The 25789-nt window shown below is 43.0% G+C and overlaps 2 protein-coding genes across 3 annotated transcripts in view; one reads left to right on the top strand and one right to left on the bottom strand.

The window, feature by feature from the left end:
- Positions 1 to 160: 160 nt before the first annotated feature.
- Positions 161 to 25789, bottom strand: RIOX1 (ribosomal oxygenase 1). Of its 2 annotated transcripts, XM_063089735.1 has the most exons (6): positions 23501 to 25789; positions 22816 to 22992; positions 7143 to 7203; positions 5993 to 6054; positions 2323 to 2890; positions 475 to 498 (listed from the first exon to the last, which is right to left on the bottom strand). In XM_063089735.1, exon 1 carries the CDS (start codon positions 25763 to 25765, stop codon positions 23894 to 23896), a length of 1872 nt encoding a protein of 623 aa, XP_062945805.1. In that variant the 5' UTR covers positions 25766 to 25789; the 3' UTR covers positions 475 to 498; positions 2323 to 2890; positions 5993 to 6054; positions 7143 to 7203; positions 22816 to 22992; positions 23501 to 23893. The 2 variants fall into 2 exon arrangements, with proteins under 2 accessions (XP_062945804.1, XP_062945805.1); XM_063089734.1 differs by having other exon boundaries at positions 161 to 2890.
- The window catches only part of HEATR4 (HEAT repeat containing 4), a 37000-nt gene continuing 13315 nt past the window's right edge, over positions 2105 to 25789 (top strand). Inside the window, exons 1-15 of the mRNA XM_063089733.1 lie at positions 2105 to 2988; positions 4169 to 4359; positions 5507 to 5647; positions 8756 to 8959; positions 10441 to 10584; positions 12696 to 12857; positions 13714 to 13874; positions 14654 to 14758; positions 17028 to 17146; positions 18117 to 18297; positions 18969 to 19038; positions 19835 to 20024; positions 20718 to 20796; positions 21764 to 21923; positions 23726 to 23784. Coding sequence (XP_062945803.1) covers positions 2105 to 2988; positions 4169 to 4359; positions 5507 to 5647; positions 8756 to 8959; positions 10441 to 10584; positions 12696 to 12857; positions 13714 to 13874; positions 14654 to 14758; positions 17028 to 17146; positions 18117 to 18297; positions 18969 to 19038; positions 19835 to 20024; positions 20718 to 20796; positions 21764 to 21923; positions 23726 to 23784 — 2850 coding nt within the window. The remainder of the gene's footprint in view (positions 2989 to 4168; positions 4360 to 5506; positions 5648 to 8755; positions 8960 to 10440; positions 10585 to 12695; positions 12858 to 13713; positions 13875 to 14653; positions 14759 to 17027; positions 17147 to 18116; positions 18298 to 18968; positions 19039 to 19834; positions 20025 to 20717; positions 20797 to 21763; positions 21924 to 23725; positions 23785 to 25789) is intronic.

The raw sequence follows: 25789 nt of genomic DNA, 5'->3' as shown, positions 1-25789 counted from the left end.
AATAATTCCTCACACGGATGTAATACTTTGCAGCTTGCAAAGAACTTTCATACATGTTTCCAGTTTTGAACTTCTAGTTTGAAACTAGATCTCGTCCCATTTTTCAAGTGTGGAGGATCAAAACGCCCCGTCTCAGGAGTAAGATACTGACACACTGATGTATTAAGAATGTAAAATGTTTTATTAAAGCAATGTACAAGGCAGGAGAATATTAATAATTGTTTTCATCTGACAGTTCATTTTTAACCAGTGAGAGTAGGCACTGTTTCAGGAAAAATATCACCTTGTGATCACCCTCTATCTTTGCCCTACTTTTTTTAGTCCAACTATCTGAATACTGAGTGCCCTTGTGGCCGTGTTTCCTTCATGGTTGAAGACATGAAACAACTAAATTTAGTTTTACCTGAAAAAAATCCCGGAGGAATATATTTAATCAAGTGTGACAATTTGTGGCAGGTTATCAGTTCTGATCTAGTGGCATTTAGATGAAAGCTGACCCTTAACAGAAAGAAACACCACAAGGTTAGATTTTATACATGGAAGACAGTGGGATAAGTCAGGCCCTACGGAGAGAAGGTATGTGCTGGGTGTTATGAAGGAAAGAAATGAGTCAGATCTAGTCTGGGGGCACCTTGGGCACAAAGCAGGTGTTGGCACTAGTAAGGTTTTTTTTTTTTTTTTTGGTAGCTGGCCAGTACAGGGATCCAAACCCATGACCTTGGTGTCACAAGGCTGGGTTCTATCTAACTGAGCTAACCAGACAGCCCATGGCACTAGCAAGATTGAAGGATACTGCATAATGGTCTTGTCTTCATATTGCGCATGAGGCATACCTGCCCCTGGCAGTGGCAAGACAAATACAGTGAGTAGTAGGGAGCAGAGACTGAGTGAACGCCGGTGTAGCACAGAGGTTAAGTGCTCCATAGTTGCAATCTAGTAGTCTGGTTTTGAAACCTGACTCCTCTAATTATGGGCTATGTGATCTGAAGCAATTCACCTACCCCTCTGAGCCTCAGCTTCTTCCCACAGGAAATTAAGATCATAATATCTTCCCTATGTAAAGCCTTAGCAAAGTATTCCATTATTGTCAGCTATCATTATTAGGCCCAGGGGGTGCATCAGAAGAAAAAAAAAACAAAAACAAAAAAACCCCACTAAATCTAAGCATTTGTTCTCTACAATGTTCTCCATGCTAGCTAAAACCTGGAAATAGCCTACCCAATAATTAAGGAAGAGCCAGAGCGATTTCCCTATTTGATAAAATATGCTACAGCTGTTAAAACATTTTAACAATGAAGACAATGTAGCAAAATAGAAAAGAACTGGGTGATTCTGAAAGATAGAAGAGACAAAAGACATTGTCATTGGGCAGTGCAGTTGGAGAGTCAAATATACTTAACAACGTGGGGTATCACAGGATTAACATTAAATAAGTAGTATGGACTAGAAGCGTTTTATAAATTCGGGTATGACACGGTGGCCTGGATAGGTCAAGAAAGAGTTATGCAGCAGGTAGGAATTGAGCTGGGCCTGAAAAAATGGATAGAATTTGTATCCAGTTTGGAAGAAAGGCTTTTTGACATAGCAAGCACAAAAGGAAGCTGCACTACGGGGAAGGAGGAATACTCAGAGAACAGCTAGGAGACTCGACTGGCTCAAGCAGAGGTTACATGCCAGGACAAAGTCATAAACCGGGGTCATACCCAGGGAGAACCCTGAATGCCAGGCTGAGGTGTCTGAACTGTATGCTCTAAGCCTTCTGAACAGAGAGAAGGCAACATGTGAAGAAAACCTGGAAACATGGGACACTGCTGAAAAGAGATGAAGGTCTGAGATTTGAGTGTGAGAACTGGAAGCAAAAATATTTCTGATACAAGAAATATTTAGAATGTTACACCATTTTGTTCTCCTAACTCACATGGCTTTCCCCCCTTCCCATCAGTTTTCCAAGTTATTCTCTTTCTGTACTGCTATGGGCTACCAATTTCTGCTAACCTAGAGCTCTCACCAGTTCCTCCCATCTCCTTAACAGGTGCCTGATCACATCTCCACGCCTCACCTCTTGGCCAGGCAGTGTAGAAGGAAGTATTTTCTGGGAAACAATATGACCAGGACCCAGAAGGGAAAGAACTTCCTCTCCCATCGTTTTCATCAGTCACTCCCTACACGGCTGGAATGGGGCATGATATTCTGCTACTCAAAACCGAAAGTCAGTGAGGTATGTGCCTCCATCTCCAGTGTGCTTCCAGTTCTCCCCTTCAGCCTGCAGCGCTGTGTACACCTCAAGAGCCAATATCTGCAGAAGGCCGCTGCCAACCTTACCTTCTCTCAGGAGGTGGTGTTGCAGCGAGGGCTTTCCAGCATTCCATATAGCCAGTACAGCTTTGACCACCTCTACAACACGGACAACATCATCCAGCCTCCCCAAGTCAGGAAAGCTCAACCCGAGAAACCTGTCAGCTTCAAACTCTTGGGTTCCTCAGGTCCCTCAGCAGGGGACACCTCCCACGCTCTGAAAACAGAATGCTCTGCCAGTCCTGAAAAGAAACTGAAGAAATCAAAGCCAAAAAGCACAGTCCAGGAAACACCTCATCATCTCACTCATCATCCCTGCAGTGATCCAGATATACTGGGTCTGACAACTTCTCCAGCTGTGAACCTGGAAGAAAGGGAGACCTGGCTCCCACCTCCTGAGAAGGAGGCCAGAGCCTGGGAGGCCATTGTGTTGGAAAAGCTGAACAAGCGCACAGCCCGATGGATCCAGAACAAGCGTCCTCTAAGGTCTGGAGTTTCCCCCAGCAAGTGGCAGAGCTTCTTGCGCCAGCAATACGACTGGAGCCACATCCGGGATGAGCTCACCTCTGCCAGCGACCTGGAGCTCCTGAAACAGCTGGAGGTGGAAGAGACAGAAGAGTTTGAGGATCAAAGAGTCATTCTGCACCCCCAGGGAAAAAAAAAGCCAGAGCTGCTGCTTCCTGCTTACTACAGGTAGACTGGCCAGGGCTTCAGGTATACATTTTAGAGTCCCTGGTGCCCCTTCAAGGACTCCCAGGTGGGTTCACATTCCTTATTTCAGAATGCACTCTCCCATCAACATAATGTTCTTCACCGCCAACTTGCTCTCTGAGACCTTGCTCAAAGTAAGGTTTCTCAACCCCTGCACTAGTGACATTCTGGGCTGGTTAATTCTTTGTTGTGGGTGCTGCCCTGTGCATTGTAGGATGTTAGCAGCATCCCTGGCTTCTACCCACTATATCACAACCTCCCAGCTGTGACACCCAAAGATATTTCAGACATTGCCAAATGTCTCCAAGAGAGACAAAATCACCCCCAGCTGAGAAACACAGTTCTTGGCCTTCCCCAGCAGCCTTAGCTATCAGACTACTGATCCAGTTACCATCCAGGTGCTCCCATGGCAGAGACATTATGGCACTGAGGTTTGGTCCTGCCTGACTTTCAATAAAAAATCAGTATGTCACTGACTCAAAAACCAACCAGCTGCAGGACAGAGAATCAAACAACCTGAGAGAAAAGGATGACTACATATTTCTCAGATTGCTTCCTTCTCATTTATAGCTAGAGGGAAGACTGGAGCTTTTATAATATCCCTGATTCCCAAAAATGAACTAAAAATAAGTGAAAATCCATTTATTTATTCACTTATTGGACAAACATATATTGCGTTCTTGCTACTTTCCAGGTACTCTGCGAAGTGCTGGGAACACAATGTAAAAGCCACAGAAATGCACCTTTAAAAAGCTTTCAACCTGTTCACTGGGTAGACAAACATTAAATAACCACATGCATAAATAGATAGAGTAAGGTAATGTTGGAGGGCAGATTCTCCTCCCCAAGCCCATGCAACCTCTAAGGGTACCAACGTTTAAAAAGGGTTCTGCTGGGAGCATGCCACACTGTCATACTGCCAGTGGCTGCAGAAGACATGGCTCCATCAGTGAAGGGGAAGGTGGCCACAGACAGGATGTTCTGGCAGCTCCACATTCAACTGGCACCTTGGGGACAAGGCTAATAGTTAAACATAGGTGTTCTTCAGATGCTCACACGTGTATGAGCTGAGCTTAAAGAGGAAAGGGAGTTGCGGATGTAATGGAAAGGGGGCCCATCTCCTACCCTTTCCCCCTTTTCTCCCTCTCTCACCCAGGCCAAGATTGTCCAGTTACTTCCCACAAGTACAGACAGCTGAAACTATTCCTGGTAACAATAAGATTGTTGAGGATATCAATGAAAAGAGGAGCATCCACCAGCCCCAAGACCAGAACTACTTCCGACAAGTGAATCCTCGAGCTGGAATGTTTGCTTACTCCACAGACAACACCTTTGAACAGGAGATTTATTTTGGTAATACAGCTGGGTCCATGTTAAGGGCAGAGGCGGATGTGGACCAGGGAGGTAGAAGGTAGCTGGGTGTCGGGGAGAGGCCCTGGGTTGCTCAGGTTTTCAGAGAAATGTCCTGTGATTACTAGCACAGGATTTGGGGTGGAGGAGGGGAACAGCAGTGATAACTGGTAGAAATTGGTCTCTGTCTTCCCCCTTTCTCTATCCCTCTGTTTCACTAAGGGAAGCAGGGGAGGATGGGATTGTAAAGTTGGCAAGATATGACTTTGGTGGGTTTTCTTGGGTTTTTTTGGTGACTGGCCAGTTCAGGGATCCAAACCCATGATCTTGGTGTTATAAGGCAGCACTCTAACCTACCGAACTAACTGGCCAGCCAGATTTGATTTGGGGAGCAACCTGTTTCTTCTTTATTCACCCTTCTCCCTTTTCTCCCTTTGAGATATTCCCTCATTGAAGTGTTATGTTGGAAAAAAACCCGCAGGCTTTGGGGTCAGGCAGATTTGAATTTAAATCCTGGCTCAGCCCCTTCTTAGTAACCTTCTGCAAATTACATAATCCCGCTGAGCCTTAGGTACTTTACTTGTAAAACGATGTTAACAAAAACGCACTTCAAGTAGATGAGAAAGCATCTATAATGCTTCTTGCGTAGTGCCTGGCACATAGAAGGTACTCAATAAATGCTCACTAACTTCCCCTTCTATCTTGCTATCCTTCAGATGCCTGGGCTTCTAGGATACCTTATCTAGGTCTGCATGTTCCAAGCTGTTTCTTCTTCCAGGTCCCCATCTTGTTCCCAAACTGCTGTCTGCTGAAAGTCTTCTCAAAGTGCTTAACATAATTATTCTGACTAAGGGATTCAGGACTGATGGGATTGATTAGGTACCCCTTTTTTAGTATCTAGCTTTTCATAGAGGACTATGCCTATAAGTTAGACAGGTTCTGCCTTAACACTCTCAGGCCTCTATGAGCTACTAGCTGGAACATTTCTAAGCAACAGTCACCTTCAAAGGGATACCCCACAGCATGGTAGTGATGCATCCTAGGGGCTTAGAACAGGGCAAAAGTAAACTGGGTCTGATCCTGGTCACTGGAAACCTAGGAACATAGGAAAGAGGGAGGTGTATGGGACTCATTGTTTCTTTGTCCACAGATGAAGTCCAGATCATCCACCGGATTGGTGCAAAAAGAGACCAGATTTTCCTGGGAAACCTCAATCGGTATAACAAGCAGTTATCTAAGGTCTTCCCTGAAACTCCAGAAAAGTGGAGTTCCCAGCCAGTTCCTGAAGCATGTAAGCAGAAAGCTGATAATGGGGGGTAATGATGGAAGTGTGGCTTTTTTTCAAGGCCCCTAGTCCATGGGCTGGGGCACCATCAACACATAGGGAACTCCCTACCAACTAAAAATCATTTCATAAAATTATAAAATAATAATTTTAACCAGGAAGAGCCTCAGTAGAACATAGTTAAAATCAGATATAACTTAGGTATAATCAAGTGGTTTCGTGCCAATAATTACCAATAAAGCAGGTCCCATCTTAAAGCTTCCAGGGGAAGTCCGTCAAACTCCTGACCCAGCACTCTGCTCTTTTCCCCTGGGCTGGCTTTACCATCCCACTCCACACTCAGGCCCATACCTGCCTCAGGCCCTAGGGTCATCCTTTCTTGTTTCTGTTTCACGAGAACATCATTCTTCTTTCTGTAAGACAAATAGGGAGCGGGCAGAGAGATGACAAAGTAATGAGCTTATGAAACAAAATGTGCCCATCCTCCAAGAGACTACATCTCCATTTCCCACAACTTTTTTCTTTGCAGTATTATTGTTCAGATGGGCCCCTGGTGTGCAGAAACTAACACAAAAGCAGTACTGAACCATTCTTCCTCCCACCAAACCTCTGTCCTTAATGTCGCCTAGCTAGGAAATAGCCACTGGATAAAGGACGTGCTAATTATAGTAGCTATGGGCAGCTTCCCCCAAATCCACATACCCTCCCTCCATCTTTGTTGAGGACCACCATTATTATAATGCAGAGGAGAAAGTACCCCAGGAAAGGCTGGGGTTGTGTCTTGGTAAGTCATTTTCTGGGGCTTCAGCTGCTTCATTAAAATGGAGACACCAATCATTCCTATAGGAAGGTACTTTTGCAGCACTTAAAATGATGGGATTTTGTGAATATGTTTTATAAACCATTAAGTGCTGTACAAACTCAAGGCATTATTATTAGTATACCATCTTCCCCATAAGCCAACTCCATTCTGCATGTCCTCTCCTCTGAGAATAGGCAAATTCATAGAGAGAGAAAGTAGATTAATGGTTCCCAGGGGTTAGGGGGAGAGAAGGAGGAATGGGTACGGGGTTTCTTTTTGGGGTAAGGGAAATATTCTCATATTGTTATTATTTTGTGGCAGCTGACCAGTACAGGGATCTGAACCCCTGACCTCATTATCAGCATATTCTCAAATTAGATAGTAGTAATAGTTGCACAATTCTGTGAATATACTAAAAACCACTAACTTTAATAGGATGAATTTTATATACATAAATTCTACTTCAATAAAGCTGTTATTTAAAAAAAAATCCTCTGCGGAGGCTGCTGCGTTCAGAGGCTTCCACTGCTGCCCTCACTTGCTTCACTTGCCACCCTGCCCCAGTGGTGCCAACACCCGTGTCCTTTTTCCCAGAACAGGTCAATGAGCTCATGCTGTAGAAGTTTGTACATCAAACTTAAAAACAGCATTTGAGATTGATTTGGAGGAAGTAAAGTCAGAATGGTAACATACACACACCTTCTCATAACCATTCTCTTCATCTTTTCATCTCAGGAAATGAAGTTAGGTATGAAAAAACCTGGAAAAAAAATAGGAAGATGACTAAGGTTAGATGTGGTGGTAGATTTTTTTTCCTCTCCATTTTGTTTGAACTGAAAAACTTAAATGATTTCCGTAAAATGATGAAAGTTCTCAAGAAATGTACTTAGTATTAGATAGCCTTTAATTCTCCCAAAATTGCTATGTAAAATTGTCTATTGTACCCAGATCATTACTGTTCCTACATGCCAAGCACAAGTTATATAGTACAAGTCACAGATACAAGGGCACCATTTGTTTCTTCCAACAAAGAATACAGCCTTTTTTGTCCCACAGAAAATGAAAGAGTAGTTTCTTTGTGTGCTCCTCTTAGATGATTTTTGATGTGGAAATTGGCTAGTGGATGTGTCTCTACCTGCCTAGAACTGAAAGAACTGGAAGTAAATGTTGACAGTTATATTTGTTTATTACCATACCTGGATTAAATGTCAGAGATCTAAGACTTTCTCACCACAAATCCATTTTGACTCCTTGATCAGGAGATACAGGAGCAACGGGGATAGTTCAGCTACTTCTCACCTCTTCACGAGGGATTTCAAGCAGGCTGAGAGAAGTTGGGGAGTGTCATGAGGCAAAGTGTTACTGCCCTGGAGCTGACCTGCTGGAGGTGGCTTCACAGCTTCTGGCGGCACAACAGCCTGTGTTGTAAAGGAAGGAAGCCCTCAGCAGGGTGACTGAGTTCTCTCAGCATGACCCAGCTGGTGAGGACCATTTGGAGAATATGCACTATGTGGACATCTTTGCTAACCTGCCCTGGAGCACGGGACTCTTTTAACATTAGAAGAAATGTTACTGCCCTCCTTGCTCAAAGGAAAGAATTGATTCTGAGCATCTAAAGATGTTAGAGTTGGAATGAAGTCTTAGAAGAAACAGAAATGGTTGACAGTGACAGATTAGAATACAAGACTGATAGGCAATGTGTGGCAAATAATAAATTTACTAAGTTTGAGAAAGGTTTTCTGAATCTGTTTGACACCATGAAGAACATTAAGAAAACATAACTGTTTACAACTATATACAGCTATATTTATATAATATTTATGGTTGCTTCTCTTCTCACATTTGACCATTATTTGTTATAATAAGGAAGAACTCAAAGAAGATAAAATCTTTAAAATTTAGCTGCTTATAGCACCATTTCTCTCAATTAAAAACATTAAAAAGAAAACAATAAATTGGGAATTAATGGCCAATTACACTCTAAATTGCAATATATAATATTGAATATTATGAGCAAACCTTGTTGCATATAAATATATTTATGTTCCTGGAGATTTATTAAACTTATAAAAGGTTCATATATATCTCAATTTTCCCCCCAAATTTCTCTCCCCCATCATCATCATGGCTTATCATGTCTATCGTCAGAACTTTTCATAATTCCCTGTGGAAATCAGTTCCCTATATAATCATGGGAAAGTTCACTCTTGAGAGTTTTGTTTTGCCTTTGTGTTAGTCAAGAGTAGGAATGGGATATTAGCTGGGACCACTATGTGGCAGGGCCTAAGTCCTCACACTGCCACGTTGCACAGCTTGTAGGCCCGTGAAAGGAGCCCGGCGCTGGACTGCTTTGCCCACCTTGGCCAAGGATCTCCTGCTGCAGGTGGGTGAGGAGGATGTACCCATTAAGACCAGGAGATCAAAGAAGCAAGCAAAATCACTGGAGGAGGATGTGACTTGGGAAGTGGTGGCCCTGCGGAGGATGCTGCAGGAGTGGAAGACTGCCTGGTCTCTAAGTGAGTGAAGGGAGGTCCTGAGACATTGGTATGCATTTCTTTTTTTTTTTTTTTTTTAAAGATGACCGGTGAGGGGATCTTAACCCTTGACTTGGTGTTGTCAGCACCACCAGTGAGCTAACCGGCCATCCCTATTTGGGATCCGAACCGTGGCTTTGGTGTTATCAGTACCACACTCTCCTGAGTGAGTCACAGGCCGGCCCATTGGTATGCATTTCTGAGGGGGTGGTTCTCACCATGGATTAGTGCTTCTCATTCTTTGAAAATCCATCACTCTCATGTGAAATGTGTCACCTCTTAAGGCTAAACTAGATAAGAGCCTTTCACACAATGGGTGTTAGATGAATGTTAGTCAACATATATCTGGATGCTTTTTGCACAGACAGGTATTACTTCAGTTATCTGTGGAAACTCACTACAGTGAGAACTCTTCATAGGCAGAGACCCTGTCTTATTGATTTCTAAAACTTTATGCTCAAAAAATGATGCATGAAGGGAAAGAGGAAATATGCTGCCTAAGCACTGGCCACGTAGTAATCAAAAGAAACTGAGGTGACTGGTATAAACATTCCCTCTCCAATATTCATTTGTGGTGTTGGGGTGATCATGTATCTACTCTGCCTTCAAAGACACGACAGTAGAAGACTGAGTGCCTGGGGCAGAGTATGGCCTAGCAAGGGCTGTTGAAAGCTACAGTAGTTGAGAACTCAAGAACTGCTGCCTTTCAGAACATAAGAGACTAGTTTAGTTAGTGCAGGAAAAAGAGAGGTGATCCATTAGGTAAACTGGATCAGATAAACAAAAAAGGGTTGAAGAAGAGATTCTGAGTAAAAGCTACCAGTAGGGAACACCTACAGATAGTAGGATTACTGAAACAGAAGTTTGATACCTGCAAAGAGAGCAGTTAGCAACTAAAATGAGGACAATGTTGAAAGCCAGATGGAAGAACCCTCAATGAAAATCACAATAATTACCATTCATTGAAACTTCATTATCTTGGCAGGCATTTTGCTAATACTCTGTCTAGTTAATTCATTTAACCTTCAAAGTAACTCAATATGGTAGGTTCTAGTATTATTCCCATATTCCAAATGAGAAATCTCAGGCTCAGGGAGGTTATATAACTTACCCAAGGTCAAATAGCTAACAACTGTAATTCCAAACCAGGTATGTCTGATAACAAAGTACCCTTAACCTATGTTTTATTGTCCCTTTTATTTTCCAGATGGTTACAATAAAATGTTATTTAAGCAAAGAGAAGATAGAATATAGGATGGGATTGGGGGAGTTTTGTCTGGAAACTACCTGAGAGGATACACGGATCATCAGAGAAATAACTTCCCTGAAGACCCCATCTCTGGGCCCTTTATGCTTCTGAGCTAATGTTTTGTTTAAATTGTCCTTGTCTCATCACCTATCTGCAGTACAATATCTAACTCTAACCAGGTGGTTTTCTTCTCATTTCTCTCACTTCGGCATAGACATCGAATGGCACCATGAGACAGTGGAGAGTCTGCTGAGGAGCCTGACAGACATGCATGACAACATTCGGATCCAAGCCATCATCACATGTGCCACAGCTGCTTTGGAATGGCCCCGGATTGCCACCAGCCAGAAGGACTCAGGTGAGAACCATGACTGACTTGTGAGAACATAAACAACTCATAAAGCTGTACAACATTTGAACCGATGGGAATCTTAGTGCTTATCTGAGATCATTTTACAAATGTGGAAACCAAGACCCAAGGACTGACCTGAATATACACAGCTTATCAGCAATAGAAATAAGATTAAAATTCCAGACTTCTGGTCCAGTGCTTTTTGCACTATCCTTCAGGACCTTTTGTTTGCTCAGTGGCTTGCAAGCAAGTTCACACTTTCTCACCTTGAAATCCCATTCATAACATCTGGCTTTCCTCTTCTCTGCAGCTGGTAGCATTCTAGGATTTCTGTCCTAATATTATCATTCTATCATAATTGTCTGTTTACATTTCTCTATCCCTATCCCTACAAGAAAAGGAACTCCTTAAGGCCAGAGACTAACTTTACCTCTACAAAGTTGTCAGGTTTTTAAAAGTTTCATTTCACTTATTTCACATTTATTGAGTTCCAGATATGGCATCTATCCCCAGATTTTCTCAAATTTGTTGCTCCCTTTGCTAGAAAACTCTCTTCACTTGACCAACTTCTATACTTGCCCTTCAATTTTCAGCTAAGGTGTCACTTCCTCCAAGGAGCTTTCCCTTCCCCACTGCCGAGACTTGGTTCAGTGTTCCTGCTATATGCTTCCACAAATATACGTTTTAAGTTATATCTGCTTATTTCCTTGGGAAATAAATGGGATTATGTATTTTCAGTGCCTGGCACATTGAGAAAAGCTTCAATAGGCAGCATTTGATATCATAATAATCTTCAGCCCCAAATCTTCCACATACATACAAAGAACTCCTCAGAATTGTGCCTTTTGTGATACCTTTCATTCGTCCTGGGTGTCTAAATTTTGATTTGTCTTGTTACCAACCCAATGAATATTATCTTACTCATTATTTCTTGAAATACTCAATTGACTCAAGTGACTTCTATTTATTCCCCTGAAATACACATATTTCCATCTAGTCCATTCTGAACAGATGGTATATCAGCCCACAGCATGAGTAAAAAAGGACATATGATTAAAAATCCTAAAATCTGAGTCACAGGTTCAGCTCTGCCACTTCTTGGGAAATCAACTAACCTCTTTGAGCTTCAACTTCCTTATCTATAAAATGATGATAGTTGTGGACAAAAGGATAACAAAACCTTTCCCCCTTCTACTTCAGAATTTGAGCTTTAGTTAAATGCCCACCTGTTCCCCTGAAAACCCAATAAGGATAGGAACTATCTTTATAGGCAACACTGCTTATGATAAAAATGAACACTGATAAATTACATTGGGACTGAGAAGAACTATAAGTGAAATATAAATACCTGACAGGGACACCATACTTTGGGCTTCCCTGAAAGATGTAACTTTTAGCAGACATGGCTCTGTGGAGCCTAGAATTATATCTATGGAGTTGTTATAAGAGATACTAGCTCTTGTGCAGCTTAAGTTCACCCAGAGTGAACCCTTTGCTTCTGAGCTGTCGCCAGAATGCTCTGTGGAAGGCTACATAGCCTTAAGCACTCCAGCCAAAAGGAATGCCTGCTGCTGCTGCTACTGCTGTCTTGTGAATCTTGAATGTTTAGTTAAACCTAAAGAGACTCCCTGGTGAGCTGTGCAATGATATCTGCCTTGCCTAATTCAACCAGGGTTGGAACACTAAACGAGATAATGAATGTAAAAACATGATATAAATAAATGGCAAGGCACTATCTAACTACAATTGTTATTACTATTAAAAATATAAAACCCCGTGGGGTAAATATGTTAATTTTCTTCACTAAAATGAATGGTGAATGTCACTATAACCTAGCTGGAAACATTCTTCTTTGGCTTGAACTTAGAGACCAGATGATAAAAGATTGGGAACTGGAATACCAACACAAAAGTGAGCTCCAACCCTTTGAGCATAAAATCCTGCCCACTGCAGGGGCTCAGCTAAACTGTAATTATATTAAGTAGCAGTTAAGTACCTGCAACTGAGACTGAGGTTGGCCACCACAGTGGCTGTGGGAAGAAAGCTGTTGAGAGAAATGTAAAGGGGCTAGTAGTCCTGCCTGGCTCTCTTTTGATCAGACAAGGTGACTGTGAAAGACCCATCTATCCAGGACCTGCCAGAGGCTCTACAGCCCACCCTGGAGGCTGCTCTTTGTGACAAGAATGCCAATGTGCAGATGGCAGCAGCACTATGCCAATATGCCATACAGTCACATAATCCCCTTGCCCGGGACATCATGCAGACTGCCCTTCTGAAGGGTGAGTAACCCGTTATTTATGACCTTGGAATATGGCATCAAGAGAGGACTTCTCACCATTAGCTTTCTCTGTCCTTTCCTCTCCACTATCATGCTCTGTGTTGTCTGCTGTACTGGGTTTGGGTTTATGCTAGAGCATTCAGAAATCAGTTCTTCCTGGGTACTTTTACAATATAGGTATACTGCCACCAAGGGTACCTGGACTAAGCTTTTCATCAATGCATCTGATTAGAAACCATGTCCACTTTCACACAACCAGATTTTTTAAACTGAAAAGATGATGTAATAATATTACTTTTTGAAAATTAAAAAATCACTACCTGAACATATGCTTTCATTTTTTGAACATTAACTTCCAGGCATTGTTCACTTGCATTTCTGGAGTTATATAATCAAAAAAGTTCTGTCAGGTGATAGGCCCAAAGTGCCTAACTGCTCTCTCCAGATGGGCTGTTTTGTTGCCTTAACAAGGGGAACAACTGGCTGACTGGTTTGGCCTTCTGCATACAGACTCAACAGCTTAATTCTTCTGTCTTAGGAGAGCCTCTTGCCCCAGCTTTCCCTATCTCCAGGGAGAGGAACAACTGCATACCTCACCTAGGCCAGAAGTGTCTTATGGCTCTGTTACCTAACATGAGCTTTTAGGACTTAAATTTTCAGGAAGATTTTGTTTATATTAAAATCTTGATACAGTCCTTTTAAATATGGTTTAAATATGGGATTAGGTTTCTAGACTGATTGGGGCACAGGGAAGTGAGCCATCAGGCAGGTAGAAGCCTGCTTACCAATCCAAAGGCTATTCTCTCTGGGGGAAAAACAGATCGTCATTCTAGGCTTTTTTCACCCCACTGTGACAGGTGATAGTGTGGACAGCTGGGCTGCAGCTCAGTGCTTGGCTCTGGAAGGTGTTGCCACTTACCCCGTGATTCAGAGGATCCTTCATCAACTGTTTAACAAGAAGAATGAAGAAACTGAAGACCAATCTTGTATCCTCCTGAGTCATCTCAGTGGAAAGACAGTATGTATCCGTTACAGGGTCACAGGAAGAAACCAAGTTTGGGGAAACAACTGGATCTTTGAGGTCAGTGCAGGTGGTAGGTGAGTTGCGTAGGATAATCTCAAGCATAGGTAAAAGTGGACTAAATATGGGTAATCCTGGGTGCAGGGTGTATACTGAGAGAAGTAACAACAGCTAGTTGAGAAAAAAGTAGGCTGCAAATGGTTTCTAAGTGTATTTAAGAAGACTGTGACATGCAGAATTTGCTCCTACTAGAAGTTTACCATTGAAAACCGTACAGACCTACAATTGTGTTTAGTTACTTTCAATAGAAATATGAAATTCACAAAGATTGAGACATATACAAGTCATTTTAGGGGTAAAAATAAGTTTTAAAAAATAAGTTAAAGTCAGAAAGAGAAGGCCCCAGAGGCTTTCTGTTCAGATTATTTTTATTTTATTATTATTTATTATTTTTATTTATTTATTTTGGCGACTGGTCAGCACAGGGATCCAAACCCTTGACCTTGGTGTTATAACACTGCACTCTAACCAATTGAGCTAACCAGCCAGCCCCTAATCAGATTACTAAATCTGTATTTTGTTCCCTGATTTATGATCCCAGAGTCAGTTTGCTTAGTTGGAAGAGTGTCCCATCTCTTGTAAACCCACTCTTTCCTTTGCTAGGGATGGGCTTCTCATTAATTATGTTGGATACATGTTAGGATGTTAACCACTTCAAAGTTCCAGTATCTCAAGAAGTGATTGTAAATATCCATACAATTCTTCCATTTCCTCAGACCTTGATACACACCATGCTTGCTGTGGAGCTGAATAGCCGTCAGTGGAAGGACCGGATTGTGGCCTGCCGCGCTTTCTCCCGGATCAATGGAAATGTCTGCTTGGTAAGCCTTCTCTTTGCTTACAGGCCAGAAAGTCTAAGCATGGCTGGGATAGGGAACACTTCCACTTTTTGCTGCTATCTAGTATGCCATTCTTACCAAATAGATCTCAGTCCTCACATGGCTACCTCTTATTCCTAACCCAGAATTATCTTCAAATGCAGGCATGTCTTTTTTGTGACTTAAGCCAGTGCTTCTCAGTGCGGTGGCAGTCCACAAACTAATTGTAACTGATCCACAATGAAATAAGCACAAAAACTGAAGAGTTTAGAAACTTTTATAGTACAGGTTGAACATCTTAATCCAAAAATCTGAAATCCAAAGTGCTCCAAAATCCCAAACTTTTTGATTGCCAACATGACACTCAAAGGAAATGCTCATCGAAGGATTTCAGATTTGGGATGCTCAACCAGCAAGTTTAATGCAAATATTTCAAAAGCTGAAAAAATCCGAAATCCAAAATACTCTGGTCCCAAGCATTTTGGATAAGGGATACTAAACCTGTAATTTGACTTTACCTCGATATCAACGAACTTTATAAAGTATCAGTCCATGACATATTTCCCCCCAATTGGTCTTGCATCACAGATAGTTTGAGAAGCACTGACTTAAACTACCCAACAACTCAACTATATGAATGTCTATGCTGATTCTCTAAGTGTTCAGCACATACATATAAAACACAATTCCTGTTTTCAAAAAACTGACATTGTAGTTGGAGCAACATGACCAACATACACAAACGATTCAAGAACAAGCAATAAATGTAAGGCACTCTCATAAAATTTTTCAGAAAGAGATTAGTGTGAGTTGATTTATTGGTTAAGGTTCTGTGAAGGATTATGGGACTTGGCCAGACCTGAAGAGGGAATCCCAGGCAAGGGAAATCCTGACCAACATTTAGGCTTTCACCTGAACTCCTTTTTGCCATTATTTTCAAATCATCTTCAGCTATCTGAATGAGATCTTTCCCTTCTTCCTATGTACTATTTTATCTTTTCCTTATAACATTGGGTATCCGCAGAATGACCCAGAACACTGCCATTCCCATAAGAAGTGAACACTCTTCACCCCTCACATTTTGACATGGGAAGCACAAAATCTGGCCATTCAGTATAATCACCTGAAGAGGTTTCCTACTGGGATAATTCTTTTTTTTAATTTTTTATTTTATTTTATTTTTTTTTAATTTTATTATTTTTTTTAAGTTTTATTTTGTCGATATACATTGTGGCTGATTATTGCTCCCCTACTGGGATAATTCTGATTCAAGTGTCTTAAGTACCCTGCTGTTAAGTCCTGGACCAGCAGTGTAGGCATCACCTGAGAGCTTGTTAGAAATGCAAAATCTCACCTTAGGCCAACTCAATCAGAATCTGCATTTTAGCTATAATTTTAACATCCAGCTCATTTGCACATTTCACATCCTTCACACTTGTCATTCACAATTGTCAACTTAAAGTAACAAGTCATACAGAATTAGCAAGACATGAGGTAAAGATAACTTCATGTCAGACAGCTGAAATTTAAGGCAGTATGTCTATGAGTTCTTTCACTCATTCAGTAAGCAAGCAGTTTCTGACCACATCCAATGCTAGGCACTATGCTAGCACTGAAGATACAAAGATATTTTCTCTCCCTCGGTAAATGTTATAAATAGCTATAATGGAAGCAGCTGTAAAGTATTACAGGCATTTCCTATGCCTAGAGGGGGCATAGGAGACTTCACTAAGGAGATGTTTCTTGAGCTAAATCCTAAAGGAAGAGTAGGAAAACATCAGGTACCAGGTAGGGGTGAAGGAGGCAGATGTTTCAGGCAGGACAATAGCTTGGGCACATTTACACAATCATCACCTTAGACTGTAGCAATCTTGTCCCTCCCCTCTGAGAGAAGTAATTTACAGGGTGAGCAACTGCTCTGGTTTGTCCAGGACATGGGACTTTCAGTATTAAAACAGGAAAGTCCCTGGCAAATAGGATGAGTTAGTCACCCCATTAAGTATCATTTCCAAATTTTAAGTCTCTCACCTACGTAGTAGTTTAAAGGATGAGCTTAGGTAACAAAGCTGGGTTTGAGTCCTGGCTCCAGCACTTACCAGGTTAACCTTGGTCAAGTTAATCAAAGGCTCCATTTGTCATCTGTAAATGGTAATAATATCTGTTCCATTGGATTGTTTGGAAGATTAAGGGATAGGTAAAAAGCACTTAGCACAATGCCAAGTACAAAGTTAATGTTCAATAAATGATAGCTAATTAATACACCTATTTATAGGATATGAAACATAAGTTGATCCATCTGATGTGGAATGACTGGAATAAGGAAGTAAGGCAAGCAGCTGCCCAAGCACTGGGGCAAATGAACCTTGGGAAAGAGGTACATGACACAATCAGGTAAGACCTAGTCAACATGAGAGAAACTCTAATGTGCAGAGGGCTTCGATCCAGCCAGCATTTGTTGAGCTCCTCTGTGTGCTCAGCATTGTACTAGGTCCCACTGTAAAAAGTTAACAGTCCCTACAAAAATTAACATGTGGCTAGGGAAAGAAGCACTGAGTGCCCAAAGGTGTGAGGCAATGTTTTGGGTGTTTGAGGGAGTTCAAAAGGATGACACAATTCTAGGGCCAGCCTGTGGCTCACTTGGGAGATTGTGGTGCTGATAACACCAAGGCCACGGGTTCAGATCCCTATATAGGGATGGCTGGTTGGCTCACTTGGGAGAGCATGGTGCTGACAACACCAAGTCAAGGGTTAAGATCCCCTTACCGGTCATCTTTTTTTTTTTAAAAAAAAAGGATGACACAATTCTGATGACTGTAGGCAAGATACACAAATGTCTCATTAAAAACGCCAAATCATATTAAACATTAGAACATGTACTGGCCAGCCACCAAAACAAATAAATAACAGAACAAATGTCATATACCATAACTACTACAGCAGAAAAAATGGAATACTCAATATGGGCTAGAGGAAACTTAAGGCTAAGTTACATGCAGGATGGGTAAGACTGCATAGGCATTCCAGGCTGGGAGCCAAATGCAGAAGTAAATATAGCACATGGGAGGGCAGTGAAGAGAAGCTGACTATGATGAGGGGTACAAGTTGACACTTTCCTTTATTCAGTCATTCAACATAGTTGAGTGCCTAGTATATGCTAGGTAATAGGGATTCAAGTAAATAAGTAAGATGGTTGAGGTCTATACTCAGTGAAACTTATCTAATGAGCATAATGCTGAAAGGGAAAGGGTGAGGCTGGATTACAGAGCACCTACAGAGCTTGGATTTTATCCTGAGGGAATTGGGGTAGGGGGTGGCACTGAAAGTTTAAGCAGAGGAGACAAAAGCAACTTGTGCCTTATAGAGTCAAGCTGGGTCAAGGAAATTCCCAAGAACGTGTGGAAGCCCTCTCCCTGATAGGTGGACTCAAGCTCATGACCGCCAAGCTTCTCCCAAGCTTCCTGCATTGCTTCTCTGATGACTTTGCAGCAGTTCGGCAGGCAGCCTGTTTGGCAGCCGGTGCCCTACAGATCCGCAACGAGATGGTGAGTCAGGAAAACGTGTTCTCATCTTACCTGATTGACCTGAAGAGGGCATGCACAGTACACTTAACTATTCTGTGGGGACACAGAATGAGAGATCAGAACCATGAAGGTGAGGGGCTATATCAGCCACATTAACCCATAAGGACCATTTAGCTCCCAGCCAGCCCAAACTTCACTCTAGAGCACACCCCTGAACCTATTCTCACTTAAGTTAACTAGCATCTTATTACCCGGATACTAATGAACTTTAGGATCAACTCCAGTGAATGGAGTTATAATCCCTAGTTATGAGGGGAAAACCTGATTGAAGTGTTCAAAAGAAGCCTGTCTGGACATAGATCTGTGAGCTGAAAAAAATAAAATCCACAGATACCAGACAATTCAGCTAATACACTATGCGTACTACCTGGTACTTCAGGCTCTAGCTCATTTGTCACTGGAATTGATAGAACACGGGGCAGGCTGGTTAGCTCAGTTCGTTAGAGCGTGGTGTTCATAACACCACGATTAAGGGTTAGGATGCCCTTAACAGCCAACCACAAAAAAATAAAAAGGATGGATAGAGGATTATTTTTCAGTTACAGCACCTTTTAGAGATAAGTGGGGTTCCTGTTTCTGGTTCTTTCTTGTTCTGGTTCTCCTCACTCAATATGGCCTTTTATCCATCCCAGGTGCTTGAATGCCTCCTAAATCTGATGCAGAGAGATCCTTACTGGAAAATCAAGGCCTTTGCCATTCGAGGTATTACAGAAGTAGTGGCCCCAACTGCTCAACCCTAAATACCTTTCCCTGTGCTAGTGCAGATGATCCCCAGAAACTCTCTAGTTAAGGGGGTGGAATATGTGGAAGGGAATGATCTTAGCTTCTCAGAAGCTACTTGCCTGAAAAGATTATTTACTTCTTCCTTTTTTAATTTTTAGTTAAGGATCCTGAGTCAAGGTCTAAGTCAAATTTGTTAAGGCAAGTGACTGGCAACACAGTCTCTGCCAAGAGAATTAAAGATAAGTTCCAAATAGGTATCCACTATTGCATACATATTACTTTCTCTGGAGGTTGTCACAATAGCATTCTGTAAAAGTAAGAACAGACTCAAGACTGGTATAGACCTAAAACCTTGCCCTTTAATATTCCTAAAGTTCCTGTTTAGAACTTTTGGCATTGCTTCTCTTTTTGACATAGCCTTTGGCAGGTCCCTAGCAGAATCAGCTCCAGGTAAACCTGTAAAATAACTGTGCCTCCCTTCCCCATCACCCTGCCTTGATTAGGCTGTTCTTCCAAGTTATCTATCCCATATCTCATCCCTAAATTTAGTCTAAGTTCACATCTTAATGGGCAAGGATGGAATGGCATACTCCACTCCTAGGAATCCTTTGGAGGTAATATCCTACTTTAACCTATCCCTAGAATTCTAATGGTGACTAATTGCCATCCAAAAGGGAAGATATTGTTTGCAAAACTCAATTTATTTCTGGATGCTAGGATATAGCCAGCCCAGTCTTCAGTGACAGCAGAACATGTTGCCCTTTAATCTCTGTAGCTTTGGGACAGATTGGGCAAGTGAGTCCCCAGCTGACAGATCTCCTGCTCTGGGCTATCCATTATGAAGAGTCACCAGGTGTACGACTGGAAGCTTGCCGTAGTATCCTAGCCCTCAAACTTCAAGGGGACCAGGTGAGGGACACCTTCCTAGATGTGCTGCTCCTGGAGAAGCATGATGCTGTTCTAACGTAAGCACTAAACCTCTGGTTCCTGCCAAGACCTCTTGTACTGCCAACTCTCCCATCCTTGTTCACTGACTATGTCCTTGCCTTTCCAGGCTGCCTAGCAGCAGTAAATGCACAGGCTCATCTATGCCATTTACCTACTTACCCAAGTGGATAATAGAAAAACCAACCTAAATTAGATTGAAAGTCAAGCTCATGTAGTTCATGTGCCTCTTCTCTCCTCCCCCAACCCCATGGTTTTAAGTTATTCATATATTCAACTAATATTTATCAAGTGCCTATTGTGACAACAGGCTTTAGAGTCAAAAAGACCAGGGTTGGAATTCCAGCTCTGGCACGCAACAGCTATGAGTCTGGACAGGGTATTTAAACTCTCTGAGCCTATTTTTTCACGTATCAGATGCAGATAGTCTACATTATGGGGTTATGGTGATAATAAATGAGGTACATGTTTAATATCTGTCATAAAGGTGTTAAATAAATGGTCCCTATTAGTACCTTCAAATACATCATCTCTAAAACCACACAACATCCCTATAAGTTAAGTGTCACATCATTTATGGAGATAAGGCTCAGCAAAACTGTACAGTTAGGATTAGAATTTAGGATTCTTGACTAATTCTGAGTTGTATATTTTCCATGGGATTTTTTTAAGGACAGTGTAGAACAATCTAAGAAGTCTTTCTTATCTTTTAGGGAAATTTACCAGGCAATGAAAATACTCAACTTAGAAAATGAAGGAAACCAAGAAATGCTTCAGGAAATCAAGAACAGGGTAAATAAGTGCAAGCTGTGCTTTCAAGAGAAAATTCAGGATTCTTAAGAATTCCTCAGACCTTTTTTTCTACTAAACATATACACATACTTTTCCCCACCAGAGAAATACTTTCTACAATCCCAGACACAGATACCATAGCATTTGAAGATACAAGACATCTTTGCAAGACTGTGCTATGAAATACTGTTAGTGAAAAGACAAAAACAAAACAAAAATCATATTAGTCCTATCAAGTAGCCCTCAAAATCAGGGTTTATTGTTGTTTCTGAACTACTGTTTCCCTCCCTTGCCATTTTCTTCCCACTGTCTCCTAAGCCCAGGTTGTTCTTTCTTTTTTGCAAACAGACATAGAGAAGGAATGAGGGACAGGAGCTGGCCCCCTAGATTTTCTTTTCCTTCTTAATTTTCCTTAATTCCTAATCTCAATTTTTTCACCAAAGGAACTCTCAAGCTGTAAGAGTTCTAATTTTTCAAAACTGTTAGAGATGAAGGAATAGAGAGAAAAGGACTTTTATAAGGTTAATTCACAAAACCAATTTCACACCAAGTGAGAATTTCTTGGCACAAAACCAACTTCACACGAAGTAAGAATTTAGCAGGTTTCTTTCATTATGACCAAAAACCCAAAGTAAAATTTTCATTAACAAGTGTAAAAAATTCTCCAACTTGGGCTTAGCCCGTGGCGCACTCGGTAGCGTGCTGCGCTACCAGCGCGGCGACGCTCCCACTGCGGGTTCGGATCCTATATAGGAATGACCGGTGCACTCCCTGGCTGAGCGCCGGTCACGAGAAAAAAAAAAAAAAAAAAATTCTCCAACTTACAGCACAACAGAAAGATGTTCTCAGGCATTTATGTACCACCTAATACTAATAAGCATGATGCAGTCGGTTACTTTATTAATGCTTTTTGATGATTTATTACCTAGAACAGTTGTTTTTTTTAACATCATTTGTTCTAATCTAGATTAAAACACTAAGCCAAAAGGACTTGCTGACACAAAAAATACTCAAGTTCGAGATGGTCATGAGAAAATTGAGGGAGGAAGCAAAACATGTTTATTCACAACCCAAAGAGGGGAAAAAGTCATTGGAATTCCAGACTTTTCTCCAAGAAACTTTTAAGGGTAAGTTTCCTAGGGGTGAGTCCTATGCCTTGACTCCTTTAATAAATCTCTTCCACGATCTGGATATTTTGGTATTTAGTAGCAAGCCCTGGAGGATGGAAAAATCAGGAAAGGCTACTTTCTTTTCTTCTTGGCCACTATCCACTCAGTTCTTTTACCTTATTTTTCTCCTGTCTCAGGTATTTATTCATTTGTTATTATGTCCCTTAAAAAAATTAGTTAGCTCTGGGCCGAGCCCGTGACGCACTTGGTAGAGTGCTGCGCTGGGAGCGCGGCGACGCGGGTTCGGATCCCATATAGGACTGGCCGGTGCACTCACTGGCTGAGTGCCGGTCACGAAAAAACGACAAAAAAAAAAAAAAAAAAAAAAAATTAGTTAGCTCTATTTGAATTGCTTTAAAAGTTAGGTCAGTTTGTCCCTGTAATTGCCCGCTGCCAAAAAATAAAAATAAGAAAAAAAAAGTTAGGTCTAAAAAGACCTATTAGAAAAACATTCTTTACAAAACAAAAAACCACTGTGTAAGTTTGATTAAGCCCCAACAAAAGCCTTATAAGAGCTTAACCTTTGATAGTGGTTGTCTCTGGAAAGTGGGGTTGGAGGGAGAGCTATTATTTTTATTTTAGGTACATCTATGCTCTTGTAACTTTTTTTTCTTTTTGGCAATTGGATAGTACGGGGATTTGAACCCTTGACCTTGGTGTCATCAGCACCTCACTCTCCCAAGTGAGCTAACTGGCCAGCCCAGCTTTTGTAACCTAAAAAAAAAGACTTTATAAAGTTTTCAGCCTTAAATAACTGAACCTATCAGTTATGGTTATAGGATCTTAAGAGTACCAGACACAACCTAATTGATGAGGGTGCAGAAATCAAGCTGTACCAAAATATACTTACAAAATCTGTATGCCCAAGTGTAGAAGCAGCCTCAGGTCACTCAGCCAGCTGCCTACCAGCTACCACCCCAAACCTACGTCTTCCGGTTCCAAGTCCAGTACTCTTTCTGGTACACCAGGCTCTTTTCCACCAACCATGAAAATATTCACTTGCCAGATCTGGGGAAGTTTCTTCCAACTGCCAGAAAAAAATGAGAGTGGAAAGTAACTTGAACACCAACCTTCCCTCATGGCCAGCTTGCTACAAATTGGTTGACTACAGCCTAAGACAGCACAACCAGGTGACATGCTGCCCCAGCCTCTGATACAAGCAAGCACTGAGCAAAAACATAATATACTCTTAAAGCTGACCTTACTAATGGAAAATAACTTTTCTACTAGGATTGTGATGTTTAGGGTTCAAGTAGCATAATTAAAACGAATACACTACCACCAAAGTTAGAGAACTGGCCCCAATCAGATGTGTTTCTTTTTAAAAGGTTGAACATGGTCCTTTTACGTCTTAAAACCACACCGAGTTGCTTTCCGCCTCAGCCATTGTAGATATCTTCCTCCCCACTTTATGCATTTCTTCAAACCATCCCACATAATAATCTAGCCTTTTTAGAAAAGGGAAACATTCTCTGGCACTTTAATAACTTTCCTAACACTCATACAAACTCAACAATAACAAACAAGATACTGACCCCAAGCCTCCCCTCAAACTGATGAAAGAGAACTCAAATGAAAGATGCAAATTCCAAATAAAAATTTCTGATGTCTTAAGTAGAACATGGCCAGTGCTACACAGTACACTGAAGCCTGAAGGTGATGAAATTAGTGTTCTGAAATAATCAGGGATCAAGGTTACTTTTGCAGAAACAGCTCCTTTTTTTTCCACTTCCAACTTCTGCTTTTACTTTTGTACCTAGATGAGGTGGTTCTTCCCAAAAGATGGTCTGAGGTTTATGACATTGAAGCAGTCATAAAGGTAAATGTGAGCACACTGATGGTTATCAAGGTAAGAGCATGAATTTTTAAAAAAGTGGCGGTGGTTGGGGAGAATCACTACTCCCTTTTTTCCAGCAATCAACAAGAAACTAGTTTAGGGTTAGAGGCATCTTGGTGAGCAGCAGCCCCTTATCATACAACATGGTTGCCAAGGAAAGCTGGTCCTCCACACTGTCACAGGGCAAGTCCCCTACTCTCACAAACTCTGGGTAGGAGCGAAGCAAGAGTTCCATGGCATCGGCTTGCTGGGGGTATATTTCCAAGCACTTGGGTTCTTCCAGATGATAAACACGGGAGTTTTCCACCGTGTAATAGAGAAACAAACGGCCTCCCTCACCCACCAGCCGAGCTATCCCATCCTGAAGCATGTGTACTTCTGTTTCTGTTGTCAACTGCGCCCCCACGTTTACAGGTTGTCCAGCCTCCCAGCGAATGGGGAGTCCGTAAACACTTAGCGCCCTCTCCCTATCAGTCAACACAGGGGGCAGAGAATCGTGGATGAAGTCTTTGGCTCGCTGGTCAGCCACAGCATCGACAGGAGCAAAGTGTCCCAAGCGGGCAACTAAGACCCGCACCTTCTCCATGAAAGCAGTTCTTCGAGGATCCTTAGAATCCGAATGCTGGGCCCCCATGTAATCCATGAAGTCTCGGGGTAGACCCCTCCGAAACTCCACATTTTCTTCCATTGCTGCCTGCACGGCCAGAGGCAGTACAGCCTCCAGGAAGTCGCCCCAGGTATTGCGCTGGTATGTGGATAAGGTGAGGTGCAAAGAATGGACTCCATCCTGGCATTCGGCTTGGTGAATAAAGCCCCGAGGAAAATAGAGCAAATCTCCAGGTTCCAGCACGGTCTGCAGCACTGGCTCACCGAGGTCCTCCTGACTGAAGTTGGGGCTAGATGTCAGGGCCAGTTCCTCAACTGGGACCCGGGGTCGGTAGACACGCCAGAGCTTCCTACCCTCCAGCTGCAGCACGAAAGCCTCGATGTCGTCATAGTGGGGGGCAAAACCCTGCGAGTTGGGGGGCGTGAGGTAAACGTTTGAGCCTGCCATGCTTCCAAACTGCTCCTGGAGCACAGCCAAAAACTGCCACACGGTGGTCGAGAAAGCCTGCGGACAGAGGAGGCGCAGAGAGCAGCCGGCCTGGTACAGGGACCACGCGGCGGCAGGCAGGGCGCGGCCCGGCGGGTTCAGGGTCTCACGCCGCCCGTTGATGTAGCGCGCGGCATCCAGGTGCTGCCCGAACTGCACCTCCTCGTTGCGGAGCATCGAGTCCAGGTCGGCGGTAGAGAAAAGGCCCTGGTAGTAGGTGTGGTCCTGCCGCCGCACTAGCACCGCCTCCCGCTCCCACAGGCGCCGGTAGAAGTGGTCGGGCGGCATGGGCGCAATGAGCCACTCAAAAAGGCGCGCCGCCCGCCGCCGGCTGCTGGGAATACGGTTCAGCTCGGCCAGGACGCGCCGCAGCGGGGAGTCCCAAGACAGCTTCCCATCCGTGCTGTCCACCTGCGGCCCCAACAGCGTCGCAGGGGCCCCAGACTGGCCGCTGCACAGCTGGGCAGAGGTCTCCGGCACGCGCGCCGGCGCAGCGGACACCTCCACCAGGCGCGCCGGCGGGGTCTGCAGGGAGGGTGCAGCGGGCGGGGCCTCCAGCAGCTCTGCAGGCCCATGGTGGCCGTATTGCTCTCGCCGGGCCGTGTCCGAGATGGCCGCCGCCCCACCAGGCAGCGCGTCTCCCACGTCGTTAGCAGTCGACTCCACCCTTGAGTCCTCAGAGTTCTCGCTCGGCAGCGTCTGGGCTCTCAGCGCGGCCATGCGGGACGCAACACTCCTCCTCAGCTGCCTTCGGATCTTCCTGGGCCTCAAGGGCAAGGCCAAGACCGACCCGCTGTGTGGCTGAGGCTGGCGCCGGCGCCTTAGCCGTCCACGCCTCAACAGCCCTGCACTACCCCGGAGCCCGTCCATGGCAGGACGATCTCCCGAGCTAGG

Source organism: Cynocephalus volans, chromosome 3 (assembly GCF_027409185.1).
Source record: "Cynocephalus volans isolate mCynVol1 chromosome 3, mCynVol1.pri, whole genome shotgun sequence".
NCBI lineage: Eukaryota > Metazoa > Chordata > Mammalia > Dermoptera > Cynocephalidae > Cynocephalus > Cynocephalus volans.
The sequence above is the reverse complement of the archived record's forward strand: the minus strand, read 5'-3'. Positions and strand labels throughout refer to the sequence as shown.

Coding starts and splice junctions, on each gene's coding strand:
- RIOX1 (XM_063089734.1), bottom strand. CDS start 25,765: ATGGACGGGCTCCGGGGTAGTGCAGGGCTGTTGAGGCGTGGACGGCTA.